A 12,436-nucleotide genomic window follows, 5' to 3' on the forward strand; every position below is an offset into this window, starting at 1 on the left:
GCTTTTATAAACATGTATGTAAACATGCATAAAGACCTAGAAAATGGGGGGTGGGGGTGGTGGTTTTTGGTTATGCAGTTCTGTGCCACTTTACTGAATGGTGGTATACATAAAATCAGTAAATATATGGCTGTGCTCTTATGCATGGTTTGAACATTGTGAAATATAATTAAGATTACATGCTCAGCTGTGCTTATTTATTTTTTAATTTATATTATCTTTCTCACTGTTACTCAGGGGAGATTATGCAGTGTAAATCAATGCAGTTAATAGGAGAGGACATAAAATAAATAGTGTAATAAGATTAGGATTGCGGAAATTAAAACTAAGTAATAGCCTGGATCAAAGCAGATACAAAATATAAATGTTAAAGTGGCATATTAAATTCTGGAGAAATTGCATAACAGGAAAATATACCATAGGTTTTTAGGTGGGGCCTCCATATGCATATTGCTTTGTAACCCGATCAATATCTTAAAGGTATATAGGTAATTCAGCATTACTGAGCTGAGACATTTTAAATTAATAGAAGTTAAAACCTGCCTCTTGTCAGCTTAGGGGTATTAAAGCAGTGCTCCCATTCTCATAGCAGAGATTGCTGCTCAAGTCTCCTTACCCTGGTATGTGTTCCTGAAGGTTCTTCTGGGTTTTTTTTTTTTTTTGGTAAGATGTATTCTAGTTTAAGATTGTGTTTGTTCTTTTTTTTTTAAAAAAAAGGTATATTAAAATGAGATAGCAGTTTGAAATATCTCTCTGCTTCTGTACGGTGAGAAATGATTGGCTGTGTACTGCATGATGCCTTGGTGTTTATGTGTGTACATATACATATTTATAAAGACAGCATGCACACAACATCACTAGATTTAAAAATTCAGCTTCCAGAGACTGGAAAGGGGTCTGCATGGAGTAACAACTACAGAATTTAAATTTTTTAAAATTTATTTTTATTGTGGAAAAGTTAATAGAGAACAAGAGGAAGTGAAACATAACAAGAAGACAACTACATAGGGCCAAGAATGGCCTACAAATCAATCTACAAAGTAAAAACAGTAAGAAACATAATAGGCATATTATTAATCCTTTACAGTTTTTCTCCTACAACACTTCTCTCTCTATTATCAATCAGCTTGTTGTCTCATTAATATCTTTTTGTGTCTCATCTTGATATCTCAGAACCTTATTCTTAAAAATCAAAGCCACAAATCATTAATTCATTTTTCTTTGTCTCTCACAGATAGTCCATAAAGAGCTTCCAATTTGCCATGAATGAGTGTTTTATCTCTAATTAACGCTGTAAGTAATTTAACAGGGCGTCCCCAGAGGCAAAAATAGAAACAATGACTTACTGGGCCTAAGAAAACTGGCACCCTTCCTGTTCTATTGGAGATTTTGCTAGTTAAAATGCATTTTTTAAAAGCATAGTTTGCTTTGAAATGGTGGCATTGTTGATTTATCTCATGGTACTTCTTTGAGGATTAATGGCATAAAACTTGTAAAGCACTATATACTATCAAGACTGTGGTCCTAATTTGCACACCAAGGAGCAGATTATAGGATTATGCTGTATGTTCTGCACAGACAACTCTTAGAAAAAGAAGAAAAGTTCTAGTCACATTTGAATGAAATGTCTTATTACTGTAGCTTATGCATTTGAATGAAATGTCTTATTACTGTAGCTTATGCATTTGAATGAAATGTCTTATTACTGTAGTTTATGTGACCCAACTTGTTTGTTCTGGACTATCCAAGTTCCTTGTGAACTGGAAGGGATGTAGTCTGAGCTTTCTAGGTTTGTTAAATTTCTAATTGGTGCTTGTTCGGACATTGAAACAAGGATATGAGAGTGGTATTGTCAAATACAGGGTGCAGGGAGCTGCAGGCACAAGATATATAAAGGGGGATGGGTGGGAATGAAGAAGTAAATTGAGGGTGCAGCCTTTAGGGAAAGTTGTGATGGACTTTAAGATCACAAAGGTCTAAACTTGGGTAAAAATGTAACAGTAGACTTGTAAGAATGGCTATAAGGACAAGAAGCTTTTAATTAAGGTTAGATCAAGTTGACTTATGAAATCATTTGTTTAATTTTTTATTGGTAGCTAAAGGTAAAGGTGCAAGCACCGAGTCATTACTGACCCATGGGGGGATGTCGCATCACGATGTTTTCTTGGCAGACTTTTTTGTTACAGGGTGGTTTGCCATTGCCTTCCCCAGTTATCTACACTTTACCCCCAGGAAACTGGGTACTCATTTTACTGACCTCAGAAGGATGGAAGGCTGAGTCAACCTTGAGCCGGCTACCTGAACCTGGCTTCTGCCAGGATCGAACTCAGGTCACGAGCAGAGCTTGGACTGCTGAGTACCCAGTTTCCTGGGGGTAAAGTGTAGATGACTGGGGAACGCAATGGCAAACCACCCCGTAACAAAAATCTGCCAAGAAAACATCATGACGCAACATCTCCCCATGGGTCAGTAATGATTCAGTACTTGCACTGGGGGACTACCTTTACCTTTTTTTTATTGGCATCATTTATGTATCTTGGATAATAGGCTGGAAAGACTACTACAACATAAATAAAAATACAGCCGCTTTGTTCTGGCTATGCTGCTTCTTCGGGCAGTAGAGAGAAAGCTAGGCGATTAGTTCCCTGGCTATAAATAGAAGCTTGGCTCCTTGACTTGGCTTGATGGTGCCTTGGCAACCTACCTAAATTTAGCCCAGTCAGTCACGCCAACAAAGGGAGACTAGTTCTGCCATTGTATAAAAAAAAATTGTGCCCTTTTCCTTTCTGAAGCTATCAAGCAACTAAACGTACAAAACCGGGCCACACATCTCTTGAATGAATCTGGAACGGCATGCTCCTTTTCCATAGCTTTAGACCTGTCATCTCCTGATTTCCTTTGATTATGACTTCTTCTCTTTTCCGATTTTGGTCTCCCTTTGTTGTGTGTGGGATTGTTACCCTTTCTCAATGCACTCCTGAATCCTGGCATGAGTGGGGGGCCGTGATTCTTAGTCGAAAAACGGCCAGCAGGAAAAGAGCTTAACCACCTCCCGCAAAACTGCAGGCTCTCCAAACTCCCTCCCTTTCTTTCAATGTTGGGGCTTTACAGGTGGATAATGTGTGGGAAAATAGTGATTTCAAAGGAAAGGCATGGTATTAAGAGGTGGCAGCCAGAAGCTGCTAGCTGAGCCTGCAGAATTGCTGCACTGGGGTGGGACAGACTTCCCCAGGAGTTTTCATCCGCTGCTAATTTGTATGAAAAGGTTGTGAGGAATGGAAATGTAGGGTTGCTAACCTCCAGGTGGAGCCTGGAGATCTCCTGGAATTACAATTGATCTCCAAACTACAAAGATCAGTTCCCCTGGAAGAAATGGCTACTTTGGAGGGTGGACTTCATGGCACTATACCCTGCTTAGGTCCTTCACTGTCCCAAACCCTGATCTTCCCAGGCTTCACCCCAAATCTCCAGGAATTTCCCAACTCATACTTGGCATCCCAGGGGGCTAGCTTCCCCAGAGAAAGAGAATGTTTAAGTGCATGCCTGCAGAAATATGCCATATTTCCTTAAGAGGCATTCAGCTGAGACAATGCATCTCTGGCTGAATACCTAATTTTTGAAGGCAGCAACAACAACAATCTGTTATTCCCCCCTGTGGAGACAATCTTTCTTCCGAGCCAGAGGTCTTAGTGATTTTTTTTTTTAATGAGTGAAAGAAATCAAAATCTGGGGTGCCTTGCACTGCTGCTGCTGCTGCTGCTGCTGTGTTTTTGATTTCCTGAAAAGCACAGAGAAAGAGACCAGGAAGGAGACTTTCCAGAACTACATTTCCCAGAAGACCGTGCAGCCGTCGAGGGGAGGGAAGAGGCTTAGAAGTCAAAGCCCCTTGTCGTGTGTTGTGGCAGCAGCTGCTGCAGCTAGCAACACTATCCCACTCTCCCACCTAAATACCAGGTGTTATAAATAAGGGAGAAGAATTTCTCTGGCTGGCTGAAGGGCCAACCAGAGAAGCAGGCTGGGAGCCCAGTTAATTCCCCTTAGTCTTGCAACCATGCCAGGATTCCTTATGCCCCTGCGAAACAGCAGGCTGTCTGGAGCCCTTGGGAGGTTGTGGAGGGTGTGGGGCAGCTGCCCTATAGCACTGCAAGGAGGTGGAAGGAAGGGTGCGTGTAGTGGAGGCAGGGTCCCCAGCTGCAGCGTGCCAAAGCACTGGGTGTTTACAAAGGGCATTCGGAGCTGGGCAGCGGCTCCTCTATTGGCTATGGCAGCCAAGGTGGATTTGACCTCATGCACTGACTGGAAGGAGGCTAAATGTAAGTGAGATGGGGCAAATGTGGGGGCTTGGGTGCGTCTGTGTGTGTCTGTGATGTGCCACTGCCGCGCCACTGCTGCTCCCTGTGCTACGGTCACATCTAGTTTTACCAGTGCAAAGTTTGTATATCTTGAGTCTCTGTCTTTTGCTAGGCCAACTTAAGGTGGGCACTAAATAGTGTCTACGTGCCTTCGGCTGACTATGTCTGTGTGAATTTAACTGTACCTCTGATCACCATATTCCTAGTTCCCCTGCAATACTCATAACGGCAGGTGGCATGTTGAGAGTTTCGGAGTGGGTGGAGAGAAAAACCCTGATCCAAAGGAAAGGGCTAAATATTTTAGGAATTGTGCAGTTACTGAACCAACAACTTGGCTTGTGTGTCAGCAGTGAATTATGGGTATTTAGCTCTGGTACCCATTGTGTTTGTATGATTCTTGCAATGTATTCTGGGAAACCTAAATGGTATCCCGGGATATAGGCTAGGGCAGCCATGTGTTTTCCAGAGGCCCAGATAAAACAACTCTCCAAGAAACTCAGGTTCTCGTGATACCTGGGGAAACTCTGAAGTTGACAGTTTTTGGGTGGGCATACGCTGGAATTAGATGTGCACAAGAAGATAGAGTTGCTGCATTTTTAAAAATTGGCCCTGTTGCTGAGCCTCTGGTACAAGCTTGAGCCACAAAAATTAAGCCAGTAATGTTTATCCTATACTGGAGCTGAGAAGTGAGGCAGGCCTCAGTAACGACATCTCTGTGTGCTAAGTTGTTCTGTTAAAAAAAGAAAGAAGCAGTTATACAGCACTTCTGCCAATGAACAGGCCTGTTTCCATGCCGTGCTGTTCTTGCACCCCTTAAAGAATGGCGAAGCGCATGCCTTAACTGTGCTATGGAGCACTGATTTTCAAACTTTCCACACTCAATGAGATTGTTTGGACATCCGACAGATTTTTCTGTGTCACTTTGCCTGCAGGGAATGCTGGGTATCAGCTGCAGAATTCCTACACATTGTACAGGATTTTAGGATACTTGTTGAGGGTGATGGTCAAGAACTGTGGAAAGTGGTGAAGTTTGGAAGCCCCTCCTTCCCCATGTTCTTGTTGTCAAGGAATTTTTCATGCTGATTTTCCTTCCTTTTCCTTCTTTAACTGTCAACTGCTCTTAATATGCTCCTGAAGCATATTCAGTCAGGCACGTCTTTTAATTTAGGTTAGTTTGCTAAGTTGTATTCTTCTGAATATTGTCCCTCAAGTACAGGGCTATTTTTCAAGGGGAACGCAGGGGAACGGAGTTCCGGAACCTCTTTGAAATGGTCACGTGGCCAGGGGCCCCGCCCCCTGATCTCCAGACAGAGGGGAGTTTAGATTGCCATCTAAACTCCCCTCTGTCTGGAGATCAGGGGGTGGGGCCCCTGGCCATGTGACCATTTTCTCTGAGGGCCACCCACTGAGTTCCACCTCCTCTTTTCTCAGAAAAAAAGCCCTGCTCAAGTATATAAATGCCTGTCCTAGTTTTATTGCTTTTGTGATTGACGCATGGCGGAGCATGTGTTGCTATTAAATGTAGCCATGTTCTAGGGGTTGCACAGCACCCTAGATTGTGTATGTTTCTTATCAAGAAGACGCATGCAAGAAGCTTAAGGTGCCACAAGCTTCCTCGAAGAATTAATTTCCCCATTTTTAAATTTTTATTTAGTTTTGCTTAATAAACAGTTACAATTTTAAAAAACAGTTATTATACATTGATCTCAAATAGATTTTCTATTACATATATTAATGATGGTTTTCATACCGTGATAACAATAAGTTTTATCTTTGGATTTCAAATAAAGGTTAATATACTTAAATGATATCCTAAAACCTGACATTACTATTGGGAATTCTTTATATAAACATAAACGATTGTATTACTTTTGTGATAATAATTGGATTACTGTTAAAGATAATATTTAAAATAGATTCTTTTGTAGTAATGATTAAATAGGTATTATTATAAAGTCAAACCTTTTGTGGCTCAATTACAGACAGAAATAAAAAAGAAAAAACAGTGATTTTGTAACTATTATTATAGCCCTTATGAACCTTGCTAAAATAACCCCCCTTCCCTTCCCCCCTCCCTCTCTTGACTCCATCCTCTTACTTACTGATTGATACACTATAAACTAAATTAACAGTGCAATCCTAAGCAAAGTTACACCAGTCTAAGCCCATTGATTTCAATGGGCTTAGACTGTTGTAACTCTGCTTAGGATTGCTCTGTAAGCTGCATACTAAACAGTTCTCTGTAGCCCAAGACAATTTGGTATTTCTTATACCAACCTGAAGAACTGTAGAAATAACTGGGGGCCGTAATTGTGAGCTCCACTGTTCCTTGGAGAAGAATTTGAAAACTTCTAAAGGGTAGGTGGAACTTCGCAGAGCCCCTGGGCTTAGAGTATGTCATGGTTGCTAGTAATCACATCTAAGGATGATTATGCCACTATTAGGTTTCCAGCTTCTTGTTTTGTGCATTACAAAAGTTGTTATTTTCAAGCAGTGCATCTGAGCATGTTTTTTCCCATCAGGAAAAAAAGATTAGTAAGGGCACAAGTGTGTCTGAGTATGTCTGGAGTACTTTTTGTTTGTAAAAAGATCTTTTTTCTGCCTAGAAAAGAGTGGCGCTAAAGAAATAGTGCCTTCAAGCACATGCAAATAGCTCTCTGCCTCTGACAGGAACAATGAAAAATTCTAGACGTGCTTCCCCCCACCCCGGCCACCTTTATTGGTTTCTGTTCTCGCTTATGTTGAGAACGTACTTGAAATTCTATCGGGCCTGATAATTGCAAGTTAGTTGGCAGTCTATAAGCCGCAATGGACTAGCTAACACTGTTAGAAGGAAAGTGTTGTACAATGAATAGGAAGACTCGAGTTCAAATTCTCTTGAGTAACCTTGGGCTAGCCACACTAACCTTGGGCTAGCCACACTCCTAGCCTACCCTATTCATAAGGTTATTATTGTGAGAATAAAATGGAGAACCATGTATGCTCCCTTGAGCTCCGTGAAGCAAAAGTGAAAGAAAAAAATGTCATAGACAGGAGTAAAATGTGCTGAATTTGCATGCAGCTGCATTTGGAAGGGGGGACAATAATATGCAGTCTTTAGATGAGGCCTAGTAACGAGGGCTACAGAGTGATGGTGCTATTGGCCTTCCATGTGACTTCTTACAATGATAGCAGAGCATCTTGGCACTGTTGGGCCTAGCAATCACAGCCAGAGAGCAAGGGTGCCATAGCCTTTTGGATGTCTCTAGAGGGCCACGCTCCAGTAATCACTAATGGATACTGGAAGGCTAAGGGCCTGGTTGCCTAGCAACCGTTCCTATTGTATAGCAGGAGAGCACCTTCAACTCTTGGGCCTAGTTTTGCTAGACAGAGGCTGGGTGCCAGAATGCCACCACAGGCTTTGTCAGTGGGGCTGTTTTAGAGGCCATTTTCTCTGCAGGCAGGATAAACCACAGAGTCCTTATTCATTTATGATATTTTGTAGTCTGTCTCTCAACAAAAAGAGTCGCAAAGTGGTTTGTGAAAGATTAAAAGCCTAAGAAAACAACAACCATGCAAGGCCTTTACGCGGGGTCCAACTGCAATATCATAAAATAGCAAGATTTTTGAGTTGCCAAGAATTCTTTATCAAGTGGAACGTTCAGATTATTAAAAAAGTGGGAGAGAAAAAAGATGTTTCAGGGCATGATGGAGAAGCCTCAAGTCTATAGTTTGTAGAGCTTTAAAATGGAATATAAGATGTGTTGCAGAATTGATTAGATAGTTCTAGGTGCACAATAGGTTTCAAGATGCACCACAAAAAAGAGAGAGAGAGAGAGAGAGAGGTGGTGGATAAAAATGGGATTTGGACTTTGTCTATGGACCAATCTGACTACTATGTACATTTCTCTGCCACCAGTCAAAACTGTAATTTAAAAGTGATCCATGCAACGGTCACCTCCAGGCTAGATTACTGCAACTCACTCTATGCTGGGCTACCCCTGGGCCTGATCCAGAAACTACAACTGGTCCAGAATGCGGCAGCGCGGGTCCTGACTGGTATATCTTACCAGTCACATATCACACCTGTCCTGCGCCAGCTGCACTGGCTTCCGGTTGAATTCTGAATCAGGTTCAAGGTGTTGGTTCTTACCTTTAAAGCACTGAGCATATCTTCGGGACTGCCTCTCCCTGTACGTTCCCCGGAGACCGCTTAGATCAGCGGATAAATGTTTACTGGTGGTCCCCGGCCCTAAGGAAGCCCGCCTCACTTCAACCAGGGCCAGGGCCTTTTCAGTTCTGGCCCCAGCCTGGTGGAACGCTCTGTCAATGGAGACCCGGGCCCAGCGGGACATATTATTGTTCCGCCGGGCCTGTAAAACAGAGCTGTTCCACCAGGTGTTCGGTGGTTGAAGGGAGCGGGGCCATGTCGGCCTCCCACCTTTGGGGTGGGGGAGGGTTCTCCCCACCATTGCACTTGGTTAATTTATTTCATTATTGTTTTGTATATTGATTTTAGTATTGTTGTTTTCTTGTTTTTATCAATTTTAAACTATTCACCGCCCAGAGCCCCTGGGATGGGCAATATATAAATTGAAATATATAAAAAAAAAGTGTTAAAGTCTTCATGTGAATTTCTAAACAAAGTAGGCCAGCAACAACACTTTCACTGAGCGTAACCTTGCAAACAAGAGTAGAAATCACAAAACCTATATCTAAAGCACCGGAGAAAGTGATACGGCAGTATATCTGGTCGCTGAGAGCCTTCCCTGCTCAGGTCTACCATTTCCCTAATCCACAGTCTACCTGATAGATCCAAAAACACACTTGGCTTCTCTGGGAGAGCAATGGAATAAGAAATTAGAATACACATCTGGCTGTGGAAAGCTTTTTCAAGGCTTTAGCCCACTGGTGTAAAATGAAGGTTTTTAACAGTAGAATTTAATATTTCACACATATTGAACACCTAAAAGATTGTTTCAAAAGCACCTGCTGCAGGTGGCTGGAGATGCTATCATGTTTCGACTTCATGTGATCCACACAATCTGGGAATGTCCGGTAATCCCATTTTGGAGGTAAGGTAAATATAATGTACACCTGCTTCTAGAAAACAGCCTTCAGTTTACAGAGCTAATTATTGAGGGGTGAGGAGGGAATACTTTGCAACCCTGTGGAAGATCACGCCTGTTCGGTGGAAATGGATTTTGTTACCACATTTGTGGCCGAGCGGTTGGTGTTGCGACATTGAAAAGATAAGAATTTGCTGGCTATTCAAAATTGGAAGGAAAATGTTATTTCCCTCTTTATGTATGAACTTAATGCTGAAGATAACAAATGATGCACATAAAAAGAGGCCTGCTGGATCAGACCAGTTTGTCCACGTAGCCCAGTATTTTGCCTGCTTCTCACAGTGACCAACTGGCTGCTTGGCTGGAGGATGAGCAAATAAGACCTGAAGTTGCCTCCTAGCACTGATTTTTTTGAAGTTTATTGCTTCTGCATATGGAGGGTCTCTTTAGTCGCTATGGTTAGTAGCCGTTGATTAACCTATCTTTCCTGGATCATCTCATTCCCCTCCAAAACTATCCATGCTGGAAGCTATCACCACATCTACCGGCAGTGAATTCCACACATTAAATGTTGAGTAAAGAAGTACTTCCTTGAATCTGTCCTGAATCGCCTTCCTATCTGTAATGCCTTATGGTTAGTTTATATGAGAGCGTACACATGGGGAAAAAAACCCAGCCACATGGGCCAAAATGTTATGTGACATAACAAAGCTCCCTCCAAATCAGCCTCTTCCCTTCCCCCTTAAATCAAAATTTTCAGCTACTTTGGCAATTTATCGTTTAAAAAACCCAATTATTTTAAAAGTTATGTTTAACAAGAGAAAACATGCTATTGATAAGGTTTTAAAAAAATAAGAGGATATAAACCTCAAACAAGTTGACTGAACCTATTTTGATGCTTGAAGAGAAAATGCCATGGGGTCGATGTGTACTGATAGGAAATTTTTTTGCTAGATTCCTAGAAATAAAGTTTAGACTCCTCATATTACACAGATCCCTTCTCTCCCCCAGATTAAAATGTTAATTAACCAGATTAAACCAGCAGAAGGAGAAATTAAAATATGTTTTGGGAAGTCGACTGAATGGAGAAACCTGTAACTCAGTGTACAACTGCTCGATGTCCCCCCTGCCCCAAATTTGGCCAGACTATACCCTTTGCCAAGTAAGTGTCCCAATACTACCTTTCACGTTGTCAGGATATACTCATTTTATTACAGACTTCTCAGGCATTGTACCAGCACAACTCTGAGCAAAGCAACTGCCTTATCTTTGCAACTCTTGCAGCAACTGGATAATATTTAATTAATTAACTTTATAGTTTAACAGGGATACACAATAAAGCGTGATGGTGTCAGTTTGGGTTTCTTTAAACACTGAAGTGCCCCAATTACATACCAGAGGAGTTAGCCGTGTTAGTCTGTAGTAGCAAAGCAGTAAAGAGTCCAGTAGCACCTTTAAGACTAACCAACTTTATTGTAGCATAAGCTTTCGAGAGCCATAGCTCTCGAGCCACATGCATCTGATGAAGAGAGCTGTGGCTTTCAAAAGCTTTTGAGAACCACAGCTCTCAAGCCATGTGCATCTGACGAAGAGAGCTGTCGCTCTCTAAAGCTTATGCTACAATAAAGTTGGTCAGTCTTAAAGGTGCTACTGGACTCTTTACTATTTTCCAATTACATGTGTGTGTTTGAGCCTTGAATGGCAAATGGTGCATGTGGGAGTGAGAAGTGCTGAACCCTTTCTACATCCACATTTATTTCCCCATATCTCCTCCTGCCTAGCCAAAATCATGTTCTGTATCCCACACTAACTATAAAGAAAAGTGCGCAGGGAACGAAGAAGTGGGGAGTTGAGCTGTGAGGTGCTTCTGACTGCTCTCCTCGTCCATAAGTACCTTTTGCGTTTAATCGGACCTACACATATATACCCTTTCTCTGATTGGGTCCGTTCATTCTCCTGCCCTCTGGCCTTAAATAAGTGACTTTTATTCATAGGCCTTTTAACCATGTTTCAAGTTATCTCACCAAAGTTTCTCTAAAACCTGGTCAGAATTAAGCGCCAGCAAGTATTTTAGTAATACGATCTAACAAAGCCCACTTTAAAACTGTTCATGTTTTTAGTGGCTTTCCTCTGCCCTATGAGAGTGGAGAAGGAGTCTGTATTTACCCATATGTTAAAAAAAAAAGAAGTTGGCAGGTGTAAAAATTGAAATAACAGATCTGAAAGGGAGGCTTTGACTTCCCAGCTGTTATAAATGCTTTAGAAGCCTGTCACCCATCTTAATATTTTGACACAAACTGGATTGCTTGCTGTGCCAGAAAAGTATCTTTTGATGTGTGTGAGGATGGGTGAGGCACTTATATTGATCTGTTGTTGAAGCCCACTTCTCGCAAGGGTGGTCAACCAGGATCCAGGTTGCATTGCTTTCAAGTGTCGTTAGAGGGACCTACTTTATGGCCCCGGTTTGGACTAGAGAAGACGTGGGTTTCTGTTACCTCTGTTGTAGGATGTGTTTTGTGTGTCTGAGCTAAAGGTTGGCTCCGACCTCTCTCTGCAAATTTTCTCCCCAGATTTGGATCGTTTAATAACCATGTTTGTTTCTATCCTCTCTCCCCCACCCTTTTATTTCCTGTTTAGCGTTTCTGAAAGGGTTGAATGCTAAGCAGAGGCGAGACCATTATTTCACCAAAGATTTTATTAAACTGAAGCAAATACCCACGTGGAAAGAAATGGCAAAAAGTGAGTCTCTTTAAAGCTCTCCCTTCCCCTCTCAGTATAATTCCATTGGTTACTGTGTATTTCTGAGGGAAACCTGAGACATGAAGAGCCAAGCTACAAGTGACGCCTTACACAGGTTGGACACTTGTCAGCTTCCCTCAAGTTTTGATGGGAAATGTAGGCATCCTAGGCCGATTCCAGTCGACTAACCTGAAGGCGCTGCATGCCGCCATGTTCTGGATCACGACAGGGAAAACACGAAATATCGCGTTTTCTCGCGCGAGTTTGGCGCGATGTCGCGATGTCGTGAGTTTGGCA

The 12,436-nt window shown here is 42.0% G+C and overlaps 1 protein-coding gene across 3 annotated transcripts in view; it reads left to right on the plus strand.

Annotated features, from left to right (window-relative positions):
* The first annotated feature begins 3,886 nt into the window (after positions 1 to 3,886).
* The window catches only part of MACROD1 (mono-ADP ribosylhydrolase 1), a 384,893-nt gene continuing 376,343 nt past the window's right edge, over positions 3,887 to 12,436 (plus strand). For 2 of the 3 annotated variants that reach the window (XM_054993301.1, XM_054993318.1), the window contains exons 1-2: positions 3,887 to 4,313; positions 12,038 to 12,139. In XM_054993301.1, the coding sequence (XP_054849276.1) occupies positions 4,052 to 4,313; positions 12,038 to 12,139 (364 nt within the window). In that variant the 5' untranslated portion in view covers positions 3,887 to 4,051. The remainder of the gene's footprint in view (positions 4,314 to 12,037; positions 12,140 to 12,436) is intronic. The other variant, XM_054993310.1, reaches the window with a different exon arrangement.

Source organism: Eublepharis macularius, chromosome 1 (assembly GCF_028583425.1).
Source record: "Eublepharis macularius isolate TG4126 chromosome 1, MPM_Emac_v1.0, whole genome shotgun sequence".
NCBI classification, from domain to species: Eukaryota; Metazoa; Chordata; class Lepidosauria; order Squamata; family Eublepharidae; genus Eublepharis; species Eublepharis macularius.